We start from the raw sequence: 20,581 nt of genomic DNA on the forward strand, positions 1-20,581 counted from the left end.
TGTTGCAGCAAAGTCCAGTTGCAGGGGCCCCTGAGGATGATGTGGCGTCTGTCTTTGTGTTGGAGACCTGAAGACAAGCTCTTCTGGAAATCAGAGTTAGCTCATCTACTTATTCCCTCCCTAGTAGTTCACTGTATATAACATAGTTAGTTGCCAACTGTCCCAAATTTCCCCGGACATTCCCGGTATTTAGATCTTTGTCCCTATCTAACCATTTCCTGGGAAATCTGCGTTTTCCCAGGGGTTTTTTTTTTTGTCCACGACCGGCACTGGTGAATTGTTTTTACAATGTTGGCAACTATGATATAAGTCTCTTCTGATCTGGGTGAAAATACAACAGCAGCCACTCCATGGACATGATATGCGGATCAGGTCTCTCTCTCCTTTATAAAGATATCGAAGTCCTCCAATCTGGGGTTTTTGACCCAGCGAGCAGGGATAGGGATAGGGACTGATGTACATAAATGACAGTAAGAAGCACTACTTACAATTACAGACAGTAGAGGGCAGCAGATCCTTATTTTGGTATTATTGTTATATGTTAGGTTAAGTTCAGCAGTAGATACCGGTATCTTACAATGCAGGTACTTTTTTCATCTGTAGAGAGAATCTCAGAGAAGGGGAGGAAAGTATTTAAGCTTACATAAGTAATGGATAGTATGATAATGAAACTTACAGCAAAAGTAAATTTTAGGGTTACAGGGAAGGTTAGCATTAGGATTACAGGGAGGGTTATTGTTTCGGTTACAGGGAAAGCTAGTTTTAGGATTTTAACCCTTTCACGCCTAAGCCTATTTCTGACATTTGTTGCCTGCAAGTTAAAATCTGTATTTTTCATTAGAACCCCCAAACATTCTGATCCACGTACCTGCGCGTAAGAATCCGCCGGGCGCAGCGTATCTAAGATACACTATGCCGCCGCAACTTATTATTTTTTTTCGAATCCTCAACGAATTTGTGCCGTAAGTTACGGCGGCGCAGGGTATCTTTGGCGGCGTAAGTGCGCGGAATTCAAATGGATGTAATGGGGCCGTGTTTTATGTAAATACGTCGTGACCCGACGTAAACAACGTTTTTTTTTAACTGTGCATGCGCCGTCCGTGGGGGTATCCCAGTGCGCATTCTCCAAATTAAACCGGAACCAGCCAATGCTTACGACGGTGACGTCATTGTACGCAAATCCCTATTTGCGAACGACTTACGCAAACGACGTAAAAAATTCAAAATTGTACGCGGGAAGGACGGCCATACTTAACATTGAGTACGCCTCAGTATAGCAGCTTTAACTATACGTCGGAAAAAGCCGAACGAAAACGACGTAAAAAAATGCGCCGGCCAGACGTACGTTTGTGGATTGCCGTAAATAGCTAATTTACATACTCGACGCAGAATTCTACGGAAACGCCACCTAGCGGCCGCCGAAATATTGCACCTTAAGATCCGACGGCGTACTAAGACGTACGCCTGTCGGATCCCTCCGAGATGCCGTCGTATCTTGTTTTGTAGATACAAAACAAAGATACGACGCAGGAATTTGAAAAAATTACGCCGGCGTATCAATAGATAAGCCGGCGTAATCCTTTTGTGGATCTGCCCCTATATATATATTATATATATATATATAATATATATTAGCAGAGAATCTAGAGAATAACATTTTGGTCGTTGCAATATTTTATGTCACACTGTATTTGCATTATTATGAATTAAAAAAACTAAACAATTAACTTAGCCCAATTTTTTTATATAATGTGAAAGATGATGTTACGCCTAATAAAGAGATACCCAACATGTCATGTTTTGAAATTGCGCACACTCCTGAAATGGCGACAAACTACGGTACCTCAAAATCTCCATAGGTTGCGCTTAAAAAAAAAATAACAGTTACCAGGTTAGAGTTACAGAGGAGGTTTAATGCTAGAATTATTGCTCTCGCTCTGACGATCGTGGCGATACCTCACATGTGTGATTTGAACACCGTTTACATATGCAGTTGCGACTTATGTGTGCGTTTTCATTGTTGTGCTGGCCCACGGGGATGGGGGCGCTTTAAAAAAAAAATCTTTTCTTATTCATTTTATCTTATACATTTTTTTTTATATTGTCACTTTTAGAAATAAAAAATTTGATCACTTTTATTGCTGTCACAAGAAATGTATCCCTTGTGACAGTAATAGGTGGTGACAGGTATTCTTTTGGAAGGATCGGAGGTCTAAAAGACCCCAAATCCCTCCTTTGCACTTCAAAGTATTCAGATCGCCAAAAACTGCGATTCTGAATACTGGCATTTTTTACTGAATACTGTCACAGTGTGTATGAGGCTTTAGGATTGCAGGGAGGGTTAAGTGTTACAGGGAAGGTTAGTGTTTGAATTACGGGAAGGTCAGTGTTAAGCCTCATACACACGGTCGGACTTCAAACAAACTTTTCCGTGAATTTTTGTTTGAAGGGCATTGGCCGTGAACTTGGTATGCATACACACGGCAGGACTTTTTCAGCAAACTTTCCCCAAATCACGTGTTTTTTCAGCTCTTTTCTGCCAACCGATGGTCAACTTCTGCTATTGTTGGTTGATTTTACTGTAACATTGGTTATGAGCACATGTGTTTGCAGTGGCGGCTGGTGCTCAAAATTTTTGGGGGGGCGCAAACGAAAAAAAAAAAAATTGCAGCCTCACTGTGCCCATCACATGCAGCCACTGTGCCATCAAACGCAGCCACTGTGCCATGCCACCAAATGCAGCCACTGTGCCATCAATTGTCACCACTGTGCCATGCCATCAAACACAGCAACTGTGCCATCAATTGTCACCACTGTGCCATGCCATCAAACAGCAACTGTGCCATCAAAAGTCCGACCATGTGTATAGGGCTTTAGAGTTACAAGGAGTATTAGGATCGCAGAGAGGATTTGTTTTGGGGTTTTAGGGAGGTTTAGTGCAAGGACTACAGAGAGAATAAGTGTTAAGAAGAAAGGCTCAGTATTAGGATTGCAGGAAGAATGTATGTTTTTTTTTTTTTTTTTTAATAATCTTTATTTTGACTTTTAAAAACATATAGGGCTGGATTCAGATACAATGGTGTATCTATCCGCCCGGCGTAACGTATCTCAGATACGTTACGCCGCTGTAACTTTGGGCGCAAGTTCTGTATTCAGAAAGAACTTGCACCCTTAGTTACGGCGGCGTAGCGTATGTGTGGCGGCGTAAGCCCGCCTAATTCAAATGGGGATGTTGGGGGCGTGTTTCATTAAAATTTTACTTGACCCCGCGTTTTTGATGTCTTTTTTTAACGGCGCATGCGCCGTCCGTAAAATATCCCAGTGTGCATTGCTCCAAATGACGTCGTAAGGACGTATTGGATTCGACGTGAACGTAAATGACGTACAGCCGTATTCGCGAACGACTTACGCAAACGACGTAAAAATTTCAAAACTCGGCGCGGGAATGACGGCCATACTTAACATTAGCTACGCCTCATATAGCAGGGGTAACTATAAGCTGAAAAAAGCCGAACGTAAACGACGTAAAAAAAATTGCGGGCGGGACAACCATTAGAAACGTGTTCCCTTTCTTCATTGTTGTTTTCTTCATATGTAGCACTACTCCCGGAGGAGCTGCTGATTGTTTTGGGATCGGCGTATTAAGTTACCTCTATGTGTTGTCTAGGGGTGAAGGTAGTGAGCAGAGCAATAAGCGAATGTCCAATCTGCAGATGAGGTTTTCTGAATGCTTTATTTTCCTGGCCCAACAAGACCAACATCAACTTGAGGTAGACAGAAAAGGTTGATGAAGTAAAGGAACTTTGCAGTATCAGGCTTTGGATAGAAGGAAAGCAATCCTGCTTTCTGCAGTTACATCAAATGTTGCCACTCTAGCCAGAGTGGGTGAAGTGCCCCCGGACAGACCTGTGCCACAGGCCTGGCAGCCGGAGCGCCACTTTAAGGTTGCTGGGAGGAACAGACCTCTGCCACAGGCCTGGCTCTGATTGGATTAAGATGCCAGTTGAGGCCTCTGCCACAGGCTCAATGCTGGCGATGTGAACAGCAGAGCAAATCTTCCCAATAAATCACGTTAGGGTCACCGTCTGACAGTTTCAGCGTACCTGTCAGTATCCGGTCACCAGATTCCCGATGGTTCGCTCAAGCCCTTTTGGATAACCTGCCTCCGGGTTCTCCTCATGCCGATCCCCCACCGAACGGCATACAGCCTGGGATCTCCTCAGTAGAAGGGGGACCCAGTCAGTCACTGGGGCCCCTTTGTGGCATCAGTCTCAGCAGACCAGGAGGGCCCAGAGTCTGGAACTCCGCGTAGCATGCGACACCAGGCCAGGTTGGGCCCGCGATGTGCGCACACTCTAAAGGTGGGTGCCGCACCCGGAAGCAGGAACCCGCGAAGAACCCAGAACAACGGCCTCCGCCACAGAAATACTTCCTACCAGCATGCACAGCGAGGCTCAACTCCTCTCATTGGCTGCTGGAAAGAAGCGGCTCCGTCTGGACCCCTCTGGCACAACCGGCCGCCCAGGGATGGCACCACATACCTAGAACGCAGTCTGACCCAGAGAACCATCCAGATTTGGCGACAGCCAAATTTAACATATTCAAGAATGAGAGCAACTTACCTCTCTCATTCCCCCACTAACTTTAGCGTAGTGCCCTTACTGAAAGTAAAGGGGGCGCTACACATATAGAAAAGTTAACCCCTTATATCGATAAACATATCTCAGCTTTCATGTAGGTTGTTGAAGAGGAAGTCCAGTCCATAGTGGAGGAAGTCCAGTCCATAGTGGAGGAAGTCCAGTCCATAGTGGAGGAAGTCCAGTCCATAGTGGAGGAAGTCCAGTCCATAGTGGAGGAAGTCGGCTTGTATTGACTATTTAAAGAGAAGACATAACACATGACAGACTGCGAGGAAATGAAAAACCGCCGCAGTCAGCAGTTCAGATATCAAGTTTCCTCTGATACTATAGTGACTTTTTTTTTTTGTCTGAGAATAAGTTAAAGGGGTTGTAAAGGTTCGTCTTTTATTTTCTAAATTGGTTCCTTTAAGCTAGTGCATTGTTGGTTCACTTACCTTTTCCTTCCATTTCCCTTCTAAATGTTGTTTTTCTTTGTTTTCTTTGTCTGAATTTCTCACTTCCTGATTATTGTCTGATCGGCTCTGGAAAGCTGTGTACTAAAGGATCAGATTATTGTATGATCAGCTCTGAAAAGCTGCGTACTAAAGGATCAGATTATTGTATGATCGGCTCTGGAAAGCTGCGTACTAAACGATCAGATTATTGTATGATCAGCTCTGAAAAGCTGCGTACTAAAGGATCAGATTATTGTATGATCGGCTCTGGAAAGCTGCGTACTAAAGGATCAGATTATTGTATGATCGGCTCTGGAAAGCTGCGTACTAAACGATCAGATTATTGTATGATCGGCTCTGGAAAGCTGCGTACTAAACGATCAGATTATTGTATGATCGGCTCTGGAAAGCTGTGTACTAAACGATCAGATTATTGTATGATCGGCTCTGGAAAGCTGCGTACTAAACGATCAGATTATTGTATGATCGGCTCTGGAAAGCGGTATTGTTCGCACGGTTTCTGATGGTGTGGAAGAGCCTCTTCTTGCATGGATCGGCATCCTCGGTGCTCCCAGGATCTCAAAAAAAAAGGACCACAAGATCACTTTTGCCTCAATGCCGCGGGCAGACGGTAATTATTTGTAACCTTTTTCTTCTGGTGTTTTTTGTCATGCAGCGTTTTTACATGGAGGAGGACTCATTAGAAGAATTATAATGAAATGTGAGATTTCTAGACATTCCAGCAAGTAGTATTACGTAATAATAAAATATGTCTCGCAGCTTCCTCTAACTCCAGTGTCCCATCTGTGTTCTTTCTACATGTCCTGCAGCACCACCTAGTGGTATACTAGAGTTACTACATCATTTGGTATAAATATAGCAGATCTGGTCACTACAACTTCTAAATGTAAAAGATATCGGCCCGGATTCACATACAGCGGCACACATTTATGCCGCCGTAGCGAATCTCGGATACACTACGCGGACGCAGCGCATGGAGGCAAGCATTGAATTCACAAAGCACTTCCTCCCAAAACTGTGCTGGGTTTCCAAGGCGTAAGTAGGCGTAGGTGGAAGTGGGCGTGAGCCATGCTAATGAGGCGTGACCCCATGCAAATGAAGGGCCGAGCGCCAGACAGATACGTATAACATGTACACATATTCGCCAGCACACCAAGGATCATTGAAAAAACGTCCAAAAATTTAATGCATAATAGCGATCCAAAAAGCAACGTTTCGAGGTCACGCAGGACCTCTTCGTCTTCGTGTTATACGTATCTTGTGTACAAGATACGTATAACAAACGGCGCATGCGCCGTCCCGTGGGCGCATCCCAGTGCGCATGCTCACAATCACATCGGAACAACTGCCTAAGATACGCCGGATCACTGCCTACGGCGTGAACGTAATCTACGCCTAGTCATATTCACATCCTACGTAAACTACGTAAAATACGTTGGCTTGAGTTCCCTGGTGCAGACCTTTCCATGTCTGCTGCTGAGTTACACCTGCTTTATGGGGCTTAACTTTACGCCGGACGTACAACTTACGCGCACCAGTCGTAGCCGGGCGCATGTACGATCGTGAATCGGCGTATCTTCCTCATTTGCATATTTGAATAAAAAATCAATGGGAGCGCCACATGCGTCCAGCGTAAATATGCGCCCACTCTACGCCGGCGTAGCCTATTTTTAGGCGTATCTTAGTTTGTGGGTCCGGCGCACAGATTCGACAGCGCATATTTGCACTTACGTGGCGTATCTCGAGATACGTCGGCGCAAGTGCTTTGTGAATCCGGGCCATCAGGTCTCTTCTAAGGAAGCTCCTTGAAAAAAAAATATTGTGGTCACTGCCTTTAGCCAGCCATTGACCATGAAGAATCACCCGCAGGCCCAGCGATGAGGGAGGAATATTGCCAAATTTGGAGAGGATCCCATCATAGGTGGGCACAGTCTACAGCAGTGATGGTGAACCTTGGCACCCCAGATGTTTTGGAACTACAATTCCCATGATGCTCACGCACTCTGCAGTGTAATTGAGTATCATGGGGATTGTAGTCCCAAAACATCTGGGGTGCCAAGGTTAATTCTATCTTTTCATGTGACAACACTGAAGAAATGACACTTTGGCCTCTTTCACACGGAGCGGACCGTTTTTGTGTCCGCTCCGTGTGTGTCCGTCGGCTCAGCGGGGATCCCCGCTGAGCTGTCGGCGGACAGGGCGGTCCCCGCACACAGTGCAGAGACCGCCCTGTCTCTCCTCCGCTCTCCCCTATGGGGAATCGGATGCAGACGGACCGTGTGTCCGTCTGCATCCGATCCGTTCCGCCGGGAGGAAGAAAAATAGGGATTTCTTCCGTCCGAAAACCGGATCCCGACGGACGCGGACGTTAGCGGATGCTCCATCCGCTAACGGACGCAATCCCATAGGGATACATTACAAGTCCGTAAACGGACTTGTAATAAGCGGACGAACGGAGCGGACGTCTGAAAGGACACTTTGCTACAATGTTGTGTAGTGAGTGTACAGCTTGTATAACAGTGTAAATCTTCTGTCCCCTCAAAATAACTCAACACACAGCCATTAATGTCTAAACTGCTGGCAACAAAAGTGAGTACACCCCTAAGTGAAAATGTCCAAATTGGGCCCAAAGTGTTAATATTTTGTGTGGTCACCATTATTTTCCAGCACTGCCTTAACCCTCTTGGGCATGGAGGTCACCAGATCTTCACAGGTTGCCACCGGAGTCCTCTTCCCCGACTCCATGATGACATCACAGAGCTGGTGGATGTTAGAGACCTTGCGCTCCTCCACCTCCTGTTTGAGGATGCCCCACAGATGCTCAATAGGGTTTAGGTCTGGAGGCATGCTTGGCCTTCAGCAAGGCAGTGGTCATCTTGGAGGTGTGTTTGGGGTCGATATCATGTTGGAATACTGCCCTGCAGTCCAATCTCTGAAGGGAGGGGACCTTGCTCTGCTTCAGTATATCACAGTACATGTTGTCATTCATGGTTCCCTCAATGATCTGTAGCTCCCCAGTGCCGGCAGCACTCATGCAGCCCCAGACCATGACGCTCCCACCATCATGCTTCACTGTAGGCAAGACACACTTGTCTTTGTACCCCTCACCTGGTTGCCACCACACACGCTTGACACCATCTGACACCAAATAAGCTTATCTTGGTCTCATCAGACCACAGGACTTGGTTCCAGTAATCCACATCCTTAGTCTGCTTGTCCTCAGCAAACTGTTTGTGAACTTTCTTGTGCATCATCTTTAGAAGAGGCTTCCTTTTGGGAGGACAGCCATGCAGACCAATTTGATGCAGTGTACGGCGTATGGTCTAAGCCAGGGGTCTCCAAACATTCTAAACAAAGGGCCGGTTTATTGTCCCTCAGACTCTTGGAGGGCCGGACTTTGGCAATTGGAAATTTTCCTGGCTTCATTGTTAGTAAACAGCTGGTATTAGGGGGAGGAATAGTGCCCCATTGCTGGTATCATAGGTAGGAATAGTGCTCTATTAGTTGTGTCAGTGGGAGAAATGGTGCTCCATTGTCAGATGGCAGAATAGTGTCTGGTATCAGTGGGAGGGAGAGTGCCCCAAGGGTCGGATAAAGGCAAGCAAAGGGCCGCAGTTTGGAGACCACTGCACTGACAGGCTGACCCCCCACCCCTTTTCAACTTCTGCAGCAATGCTGGCAGCATTTATACGTCTATTTCCCAAAGACAACCTCTGGATATGACGCTGAGCACGTGAACTCAACTTCTTTGGTTGACCATGGCGAGGCCTGTTCTGAGTGGAACCTGTCCTGTTAAACCGCTGTATGGTTTTGGCCACCATGGTGAAGCTAGGGTTGCCACCTGTCCAGGATTCACCCGGACAGTTCGGGTTTGGAATCATGTGTCCAGGTTTCAGAAAGCCTGAAACCCGGACACATTATTTAGCCTGGACTATGGCTTGTCAGCAGGGTTTATGGCTGCAGTTGTCTCTTTCACACTGTCTGAGAGAGGGCTCGATCTACACCTATCCCCCCCCCACCCACACACCATCCCCTCTGTGTCTGCCCACACTCCAATCCTCAGTGCTGTGCCTCAGAAAAGGAAAGTTGGGTCTGGAAATTTGAAGTCCAGCCGCCTCAGATACATCTGGATGAGAGGTGCTGACTGCCAGGGGATGAGTGAGCTCACCATCCATCCCTGTCTGTGAATGTCTCCCCCCCCCCCTTTTCTCTCCTGCCTCTGATTGAGTACACAAATGTGAGTCAGGGTTCTCAGAGCACCCCTTACATCGGAGTTCCCCTTTACACCAGAGGCCACAGTGTTCCACCTTACATCAGAGTCTTCTCCGTACATCAGAGTCCTCCTGTATATCAGAGTTCCCAGTATTCCCCCCTTAGATCATGGTTTCCAGAGCATCCCTTATGTTAGAGCCCCCAGAGTTCCCCCTTACATCAGAGTCTGCAGAGTCCCCCCTCAGAGTGAAAGGGAACTCTGCTAGTTCAGATGTAAAGGGGGAACTCTGAGCACTTTGATGTAAGGGGGAACTCTGGGGGCTCTAACATAAGGGATGCTCTGGAAACCATGATCTAAGGGGAAATACTGGGAACTCTGAGGACTCTGATGTAAAGGGAAACTCTTGGTATTAACTTCATATGATCAGAAATGGTGTTTAATAGCAAAATATATGTATAGGTTATACTATTAAAAAAAATTGCAGTGGGCCGCTAAAGTGTTCGGGTTTGACTTGAAGAAAAGGTGGCAACCCTAGATGAAGCGCAGCTTCAGGGTCTTGGCAATCTCCTTATAGCCTAGGGCAGTGATGGCGAACCTTGGCACCCCAGATGTTTTGGAACTACATTTCGCATGATGCTCATGCCCTCTGCAGTGTAGCTAAGCATCATGGGAGATGTAGTTTCAAAGCATCTGGGGTGCCAAGGATCGCCATCACTGGCCTAGGCCATCTTTATGTAGAGCAACAATTATAATTTTTTTTCAGATCCTCAGAGAGTTCTTTGTCACGTTGAACTTCCAGTGACCAGTATAAGAGAGTGAGAGCGATAACACCAAATGTAACACACCTGCTCCCCATTCACACCTGAGACCTTGTAACACTAACGAGTCACATGACACCGTGGAGAGAAAATTACTAATTGGGCCCAATTTGGACATTTTCACTCACTTTTGTTGCCAGCGGCTTAGACATTAATGGCTGTGTGTTGAGTTATTTTGAGGGGACAGCAAATGTACACTGTTATACAAGCTGTACCCTCACTACACAACATTGTAGCAAAATGTCATTTCTTCAGTGTTGTCACATGAAAAGATAGAATAAAATATTTACAAAAATGTGAGGGGTGTACTTACTTTTGTGAGATACTGTATATACCAACATAGTCAGTAATTTGTATTTGTATTTTATTTCTTACAATTCTTTATTTTTTTTTACAAATTTATTAGGATTCCCTTTAGGGGGTCTTGATGAAATATCAGGGGTTTAAAGAGGGGGGATGTGCGCCACACAAGTTGATTAGGGTGTGCATGCCTAGGGGGGGGGGGATGTGCGCCACACACAGAGTGATTAGGGTGTGCATGCCTAGGGGGGGGGATGTGCGCCACACAGGGTGATTAGGGTGTGCATGCCTAGGGGGGGGGGGGATGTGCGCCACAGGGTGATTAGGGTGTGCGTGCCTAGGGGGGGATGTGTGCCACACAGGGTGATTAGGGTGTGCATGTTTAGAGGGGGGATGTGCGCCACACACAGGGTGATTAGGGTGTGCGTGCCTAGGGGGGGATGTGCACCACACAGGGTGATTAGGGTGTGCGTGCCTAGGGGAGGGGGGCAGTGCACCACACAGGGTGATAGGATGTGCATGCCTGGGGGGGGGATGTGCACCACACACAGGGTGATTAGGGTGTGCGTGCCTATGGATCCTGTTACAATTCAGGGGTCTGACTTTGCTTGCCTTTCATGCAAAACTCTAAGGCTGTATTCACATGGGCATTTAGCCAGGGTGAAAATCCCAGAGGCAAGAATCTACGACATCCTGGGGCTGGAATCGATAGTCTGCGGCCAACGAGCCCATACACTGCATTGATGGAATGTCAGTAGCCACAGATATCGGTGCCCGTTTGCAGAAACAGCGATTGTCACCGCCACCACCAGCCTGTTATTACAGCATACAGGCTTGGCGACCACTGCTATCCGCATGCCAACTGTTAATTCCAGCAGCAGGAATCAGATTCCTGGCGCTGGGATTCGCACAGTGGCTAGACACATGTGTGAATGGTGCCTGTAACGGACCTATGAACTATTCTGAGCTGAAAGGGTTAATTGTAGAGTGACTTTTTCCACTGCTGAATGCTAATATTCCCTTTGCATAGCTAATGGACTCTCCTTTGTGTAGTTACAGCCTCCTGTCAGGTGTATGCCGAGGGGATGATGTGTGAGTGTGTATTGTTCTAAAGGTTAATTGAATTCTATTGAGAAAGGAATGTGCCCGGCCAGGTCATGTTAAGTGGGTCTCGGTGCCGGAATGTCTAGAGACTGATTGATTCAAGGAGATGTCATTATTTCAAAGTATCTGTGTGAAGGGGGGGGCGGAGAGTGTCATTGTTCATGTAAGTTTTTGTAACCACATATAAGCGAGGTGAAATGTGCAAATAAAGACAGTCTTATTTGACCCTTCAACACGCAGCCTCTCTCTCTCTGGATCTTGGGGATGGAATGATACCGGTTTTACTTGCATATCGCACTTTGCCAGGGAAAAGGACGTCTCCAACGGCTGATACCCTCTCACTAGCCGTTACAGTGCCATAGAGAAATACTGAACAATCGTTCTCTGGATGGCCATAATGGAGTGTGGTAGGGTGGTATGAGGGTAAGCACCCAACGCACTGAAGAAGAAAAAGAAAGTAGAATTCAAAATGCGTTGGATTCTTACCATCATAGTTATATCCAACGGGTGACTAATAATTGTGGGAACATTGTTTTTTATTTATTTACTGTATATAAGATATGTACATATTCAAATAGTCCTTTAATATTTTGTACAATGTTTTTATATTACTGTACTAAAAAAGATTGCTCATACTCCCGTTTTATAATACTGTTTAAGAAGTGATACTTTTTCCCTATGGCTGCTGTTTAAAGTCCCATTGATGAAGGTTCTTTCTATATACAAAGAGGCACACTTAGGGGGTCCATTTATAAAACATTTGTTCGATAAATGTCACACACATTTGGGCAGGCTTTAACTAATGTTCTCTGTAATAGATTAATTCCTATTTTATAATATTTAAGAACAGATACGTGGGCATCAGAGTGCCCCCTTTACATCAGATATCCCCATCAGTGTGCTCCCTTTACATCAGATGTCCCCATCAGAGTGCTCCCTTTACATCAGGTGTCCCCATCAGGGTGCTCCCTTTACATCAGGTGTCCCCATCAGGGTGCTCCCTTTACATCAGGTGTCCCCATCAGAGTGCTCCCTTTACATCAGGTGTCCCCATCAGAGTGCCCCCTTTACATCAGGTGTCCTCATCAGAGTGCTCCCTTTACATCAGGTGTCCCCATCAGAGTGCCCCCTTTACATCAGGTGTCCCCATCAGAGTGCTCCCTTTACATCAGGTGTCCCCATCAGAGTGCTCCCTTTACATCAGAGTGCTCCCTTTACATCAGGTGTCCTCATCAGAGTGCTCCCTTTACATCAGGTGTCCCCATCAGAGTGCCCCCTTTACATCAGGTGTCCCCATCAGAGTGCCCCCTTTACATCAGGTGTCCCCATCAGCGTGCCCCCACGCGCCCTTGTACTGGGAGATTGGTACTCGCAGCGTGTCCTTCCACTCTCGGGTCAATAAACAAGTCATGACAGAGGGAGACAGGAAGGACGACACAGTCCGCCCTCCTTCCTCAGCACTCTAGCGCAGAGACTGAGGACAGTTTTGTCTCAGCTCAAGCTCTTTCCTGCCCCATGCAAGCTGGGAGGGAGGAGAAACCCGAATCCTCCCTTCAGCAGCAGCTATTGGCCGCCGTTGCTTCTTCTTCTGACAGCGAGGTGTTTTTTCACTTTAATGCAAAGGATGCATTAAGGTGAAAAAACACAAACCTTTATGTAACGGTATGGCCCGTGGGACCCAGAGGCTCTTGAAGGATGGGGGGTACTCGTTGTTCAGCTTCACCAATGACTCTTGTGTCTAGGGTCATCCTATGTCCAGTAGGGGCATAGGATGACTGAGAACTGATATCATGGATTACATGAGATGGGACAGTAATGATAATTCATGTATTGCAGGATATCTTGAAATATTACAAGTTGTTCATTCTGAACACAATAGGTCAATAGAGTGTCTCCTTCAATGTGGAACATAGACTGTTGAGATGTTAATTGATGTTAATCACCTACAGCTACCTGGCTGTAGTTATGAAAGCTTGCTTTGATTGCATTCTATTGTGTTAATTAAGCCTGGCTCCTAAGATATTTCATGGTAACTATGCTATGCTAACTAACCCTGTATTGTGTGAAAGTTCTATTGATGCCAATATGTGTTGTGAGTTGACACACTCTAAAAGGTCAGACGGCTGACTTATGTTCACTAAAGGAATGTGGATTGTGTAGCAGGTGAGAATAGCTTATCGCAGAGTCAGAAAGTCTGTCTAAGATGTGGATTGAGGGGGACTCGTTAGCACCCATTGGGTGATGCTGTGGGTGGAGTGTGTCATTGTCCCTTTCATTACTGCAGCATGCTTTCTAACTGTATATAAGAAACCTAGGTTTAGCATTAAAGGGCCAGATTCACAGCAGAAATACGCCGGTGTATTTTCAAATTTGCCGCGTCGTATCTTGATTTGGAATCCTCAAACCAAGATACGATGGCCTTTGGCATAGGTCCGACAGGCGTACGGCTTCGTACGCCTTCGGATCGTAGGTGTAATTCTCCGGCGGCCGCTGGGTGGAGTTTGCGTCGTTTTCCAGCGTCGGGTATGCAAATTAGCTGTTTACGGTGATCCACAAAGGTACGCGCGTTCGTCGCATTCTCTTACGTCGGTTTTTCCCGTCGTTAAGTGTGCTATTTAGATGGTGTAAAATTACACCATCCATGTTAAAGTATGGCCGTCGTCCCCGCGTCAAATTTTTTAATTTTTTTTGCGCAAGTCGTCCGGGAATACGAAAGTACGTTACGCACGTCACCGTTCAAAAGACACGCCGGGGCGACCGTAATTTCACGCAAAGCACGGTGGGAAATTTCCAAACGGAGCATGCGCAGAACGTTCGGCGCGGGAACGCGCCTAATTTAAATGGTACACACCCCATTTGAATTAGGCGGGCTTGCGCCGGACGGCTTTACGCTGCCGAAAGTTTACACGCAAGTGCTTTGTGAATCAAGCACTTACGCTGGAAACTTGCGGCGGCGTAACGTAAACGGGATACGATACGCCGCCGCAAGTCTACATGAATCTGGCCCAAAGTGTCTATCTGTTTGGAACCAGAGAACAGAGCTGTGTCTCGTTATTCTGGGGGAAAATCCAATGGGTCTTGTCTGCTGAATTGTGGAGTGTCGGAAGCTGTCTTGGGTTGGTGGAGTGGAATGGAATATCGTAACGTCGTTAACCCCTGACCGTTACACTTTACAACCCCTTTAATGCCCAGTATGCATGGGGGTCTTAATATGCCACATTTTGCCCCATGCAGCAAAGAATCACTAAGAAAATACATGCAACACAAAAGACCACATTCATACACCAGATTTTATTGTTAATCCTCACATCCTAATATTTGTAGCAAAAAAAAAAAATAAAGATAAAAAATAAAGCGTTTTAAAACCTGTGGAGTTCTTTAAAACACCACAGAAAGATCATTTTACATCCAAAAAGACAAAATATATTACGAATCAAGGCAAAAAAAAAATATATATATATTTAAAACATTGGGAGGGGACAGAGAGGAGACAGGTGCGTCACCCGTTTGTGCGAATAGGAGGACATGACACAGTGTCCCACCCTGGAAAATTCACATATTAGAAGCAAAACGAGCCGCTTCCCCAGAGGAGCCAGTGACAGCAGATCTAGGCTTGTCCTGCTGCAAGGCGGAACAAGAGATGTTGGCAGTTCGAAAGACTCCCTGAGACCACGCAATCCCCCGCGCCCCCTCCTTTATCAGCAGGAACCAAAGCGTCGCACCTTCGTCTCCCTCAGTCGGGTTAAAAAATAAAAAATGATAAAAGAATAAAATTAAAACTCCAGTAAAAATCACAACGTCACAAGTTCTCTCATTAACTGGCCTTGAGATCCATCCCCCGAGGATTTGATCTTACACCTCTGCATCTCCTGTTTATTCACAGCGTTTATGTCCTACATAAAATAACAAAAAATAAAATGGCGGGGCAGGGGGAAAGTGCAAGGTGGCAGTGCAGCATACGGTGTGCCACGAGTGTACCGATCGGCAGGGGGAAAATATACAAAATTGACAAAAGAAATATAATAAAATATGATCGACACACTAAAAACTGTGTGTAGGTTGTGTGTGTGTGCGCAGGTCACTCATGCACACAGCGATGACAGTTACACCTGTGTGTATATGCATGATTGGGTATGATCGCCACTTATTTACAATGTCTACCCCCCCGAACCTACATGGTACATTTCCTATAGGTCCTATCATATGTACAACCCCCCATACTGCATATGCTTGCCGTTTCCAATATATATATATATCAAGTATATGGAGGTGTACAGATATGACATCACAATACAGAGTACACCAACATATACCACAACCTTCATCACAGTGCCTGTGCAGCAACGTATACACTCTACTGTCCCCCACCATTGTATCCCGCGAGTCCCTATGTACACACACACACGTATATGCTGCCTGCTCATTCGATACACATTGTGTGTGTAGTTGTGTAAGGTCTCCGCTCAAATAAAAAAAGGGGGGGGATAAAACCCATTTGTGGCAAAGGGGGCGGAGTCTCCAGTGGCAATGGGGCCCAGCCTCTAAAAGCAAGGCTAGCAGTACGCTTCATCATCTTCCTTGTCATCTTTCAACCCCTTGAGTCTTAGACGGGCGAAATCTTCAAAGACAATGTCGTCATCCTGAGGGTAACTGAACAAGAAAAAAATAAAAAATAAACATTTAGAAAGGTAACAGGTACTTTGATTCGCCTCCATAATCTGTTCAGCCATTACTTGTTGAAGCATCTAAACAGGACATTCTTCATTCATATGCTTCCCGCTGCACAAAGGTGCCAAGCACATGTCTACACATCCCTATTCATGGAACCCTATAAGTAGCTGGGATGGTGGTGTGCTAGGACTGGTACAGGCAGGAACACGAGGAGCCACTTACAAGAGTAAGGGCCCTTTCACACGGGCGGACGAACGGTCTGTTTTTTACAAGTCCGTTTACGGACTCACAATGCATCCCTATGGGATTGTGGACGTTAGCGGATGAGCATCCGCTAACGTCCGTAAAGATCCGCCTCTGCAAAGATCCGCTTTTTCAGACGGAAGAAAACCCTATTTTTTTTCCGTCTGGCGGAACAGATCGGATGAATACGGACACACGGTCCGGATTCATCCGATTCCCCATAGGGGAGAGCGGAGGAAAGACAGGGTGGTCTCTGCACAGTGTGCGGGGACTGCCCTGTCCGCCGACAGCTCAGCGAAGATTTACGGATGATCCCCGCTGAGCAATATGGATCCGCTCTGTGTGAAGGAGTCCTTACACGTGCTTAAAGTGGAAGTAAACCCATTGATTTAACAATTTCAAAAAATAGTTACATATTCAGCACATGATGGGAATGCAACTGTCACATTGGTTGTGCTCTCAACCCAACTATCTGGTGTCATAACTGATCACATGTGCAGCATCATGGCAGTTGATTAAACAGAGGCCAAGATGGCAGCTTCCTTGGATAAAAACAATAGGAGGGTTTACGTCCACTTTAAAAGAGGAGTTCCAGCAAGGGGAAAAAAAAATAAATAAAAGTCAGCAGCTACAAATACTGTAGCTGCTGACTTTTAATATAAGAACACCTACCTGTCCAGGGACCCCACGATGTTGGCACCCCAAGCTGATCCGTTCATCGGCTCCGATTGCAGGCGTCGGCATTCGCAGCATGTTTCCTACTGCGCATGCACGAGTCACACTGAGGGGCCGGACATTTCGTAGATCGCTGCAATCGTTGTGCAGCGATCTTACCCAGAAATTGGAGAGGGCACTTAGTTTTGACAGGCATCCACTCCCCCTCCCCCTGAAAGGTGCCCAATGTGAAAGCGAGGGGGGGGGGGGTGTTTGCGGAGCAAACAAGCCGAGCGTCCCCTTTTGGGTGGAGCTCCACTTTAAGCTGGCCATACAGGAATAAAAGTTTGGCCCGTTCAGCAGGGAGTGTGTATTAACAATGTGGTTGTAACGACTGATTTCTGTAAATCACCCAGTTGGATTTTCCGTTCGCAATCAGAGCTGCAGGATAAAGACAGCAGAGTTTATTAGTGTATTCCGACAGCGTGGAAATCTCCCAGCTGTCAGAATAAAATAGCTCAGCAGGACTGCTGCTGGTTGAAGGAAAAAAATAAAAGGAATAAAAGCAGAGTTTCAGGCTATTTTTTTCTGCTACAAAAACTATAGCTGCTGACTTTTAATAATCAGACACTCACCTGTCCCACGGTCCAGCGATGCAGGGGAAGTCCTGCTTCTCTCTGCGGCGCTGTCATTGGAACTGTGGGCACCCGGCCATGACAGCTTGTGGCTTCACGGCCGTGCGCGCACATCGCGCTGCGCTCCTGGCAATCTTCTGTGACCTATCACGTGTCCAAGGAGATCGCCTAGAGGGAGGGGCCGCCTAGGCGGCCTGAATACTGAACGAGGGAGTTGAACAGGAAGTCCCTCTCTAAAGTACCCACTCTCCTCCCCCCCCATAAAAATGACATGCACAGGACTCTAAATGCGCACTATAATCGCGCTGCAGATATGTGAACTGGCTCTACAGAAAGCTGGTTTGGTTCACATGACATGCGAATTTGATGAGATTCAAAAAAGCATCCAACTTGCATATATGTGAACAGAGCTTTAAATGAACCTATTGCATTGCACACATGAACAAGGCACAGGCTTAAGGTAAATATTCTAGTAGATACATATTAAAAGATATAACGGTTTGAGGTGGAGTTACTTTTTTCATAAACTATAGTTCTATACCATATTTTATGAACACTTTTTATGGGGTGCTGCCATGACACTCAATTTGCCAAGCATGCTGGACATCCTACTAAGAAAGCCTTGTTTGCACAATTTGGGTCCTTAGCCCTAACTCTATGAAGCTACAGGTTTCCACATCCTGTACTGACAAAGGCAACAAAAAAAACAAGCCTGAAACAGCTGTATGCAGTTTGGAATAAATGGCTCTGTAATATTAGGCTAGAAATGTACTATAAACCAGTAGCTCTGGCTCATGTGAATTGTTGCGACACGAAAAACGCGTTTTGTTTTGTTTGTTTTCTGTCTTTTTTTTTATGTATTGAGTGGGTTTTCTGTGTCTTTTTTATGTATCAAGTGTTTCTGTGTCTTTTTTTATGTATTGAGTGGGTTTTCTGTGTCTTTTATGTAGTGTTTTTTCTGTGTCTTTTTTTATGTATCAAGTGTTTTTTCTGTGTCTTTTTTTATGTATTGAGTGGGTTTTCTGTGTCTTTTATGTAGTGTTTTTTTCTGTGTCTTTTTTTATGTATTGAGTGGGTTTTCTGTCTTTTTTTATGTATTGAGTGGGTTTTCTGTGTCTTTTTTTATGTATTGAGTGGGTTTTCTGTGTCTTTTTTTATGTATTGAGTGGGTTTTCTGTGTCTTTTTTTATGTATTGAGTGGGTTTTCTGTGTCTTTTTTTATGTATTGAGTGGGTTTTCTGTGTCTTTTTTTATGTATTGAGTGGGTTTTCTGTGTCTTTTATGTAGTGTTTTTTTCTGTGTCTTTTTTTATGTATTGAGTGGGTTTTCTGTCTTTTTTTATGTATTGAGTGGGTTTTCTGTGTCTTTTTTTATGTATTGAGTGGGTTTTCTGTGTCTTTTTTTATGTATTGAGTGGGTTTTCTGTGTCTTTTTTTATGTATTGAGTGGGTTTTCTGTGTCTTTTTTTATGTATTGAGTGGGTTTTCTGTGTCTTTTTTTATGTATTGAGTGGGTTTTCTGTGTCTTTTTTTATGTATTGAATGGGGTTTCTCTTCTTTTTTTTTTGTACAACCTTTATTTGAAAAGCAATAAAAACATATCTTTTTAAGAAAAAAATAAATACATAAAAAAAAAAGAAAAAACACAGCAGCTCTGGCTGAAGGAGCACAAAGTAATAATTTGCAAGGCTCCTTCCACCGTCCGGAACTGAGGAATAAGCCCCCTTTTTGGGTGTATGTGATGGAAGGAGATATGAATTTTTACTGAGCTACACACCGATTGGGTGGGAGGACTTCTTTTTATTCCTTTAGCTCCTCCCTGTAATCTATACGGTTATAATGTCTTGTATCGTGTGCATCAAGGCCTTCAGTTAAGACTGCATAGGTTAAAGCGGAGTTCCAACCACAATTAGCATTTTTTAAATGTATGTCCTTTCATCCTGCGTTTTTATAATATAAATCTGGTCACTTACTATTTTACAATCCCCCGCCGATCCGCATAGATATTCAAAAAAGATAGTTTATAAAACGATATCTACACCGTTGTCATTTTGCTTGTGGGCATTGTGAAGCCTACAAGCACTTACTTCCTGGAAGTTTTGGATGGGGAGTGATAATTGGGTAGCGCACTGCATCCTGGGAAATGATGACACACATTTCCCAGGAGCATTAGAGGGAGATGATGTCAGAATCCTAGGTGGATTCAAAGGCAGATTTCATGGGACCGCATAGCAACAGGCATTTCCAGATGAGTAAAAAAAAAAATTCTTTTTTTTTTTCTTTTTTAGTCGTAAGCTAGAGTTTAAAGAAAAAATTGTTTTTTTGATGGAACCTCCACTTTAAGCACTTAAATAAATATTATGTCCCTTTAGTCATCTCTGGGCAAAGCTCTGCAAATGTTTGGTACAAGGTCAATCTCTGGTCTGGAAGCACCACTGAAATCTTTCCGGCCGGTAAAACCCCAATAAAAGGTTCTGAACTTACTTTGTTTCGAATTGTATGAGATTTGTGTCAACAGGCACATCTGTCTGAGGGAACTCTGAAAAGCAAAAAGAGATTGAGCACATGAGAAGCAAATACGGTGTGTTCCTACAAAATGTAAAGTGTTACTAAACCCAGGAGCCTGCATTCACTATATCTGGTCCCCCAAAGAACATGGAAATGCAATTATTTTAGTAAATAGAAGCCGCTAAACAGCTTTTCTCATCAGCAGTATATAGCAGTCTTGTGACTTCCATCAGTGTCTGGTTAAAGCTTGTAATAGGAGTTTTCATTCTCCTCTGACTGTCCTATGAGGCTGCAGGACCCCTGACCCTCTGTCTGGACGGTGATTGGCCCTGTGCTGATCC

General features: G+C 45.2%; 1 protein-coding gene across 2 annotated transcripts in view; it reads right to left on the reverse strand.

The window, feature by feature from the left end:
* Window positions 1-14,802: 14,802 nt before the first annotated feature.
* Window positions 14,803-20,581, reverse strand: part of ARRB2 (arrestin beta 2) — a 106,407-nt gene continuing 100,628 nt past the window's right edge. Inside the window, exons 13-14 of one of the 2 annotated variants that reach the window (XM_040346665.1) lie at window positions 20,217-20,271; window positions 14,803-16,180 (exon numbers count right to left, since the gene is read on the reverse strand). In XM_040346665.1, the coding sequence (XP_040202599.1) occupies window positions 16,084-16,180; window positions 20,217-20,271 (152 nt within the window). In that variant the 3' untranslated portion in view covers window positions 14,803-16,083. The remainder of the gene's footprint in view (window positions 16,181-20,216; window positions 20,272-20,581) is intronic. The other variant, XM_040346666.1, reaches the window with a different exon arrangement.

The sequence above is a fragment of the Rana temporaria genome, chromosome 3 (assembly GCF_905171775.1).
Source record: "Rana temporaria chromosome 3, aRanTem1.1, whole genome shotgun sequence".
NCBI lineage: Eukaryota > Metazoa > Chordata > Amphibia > Anura > Ranidae > Rana > Rana temporaria.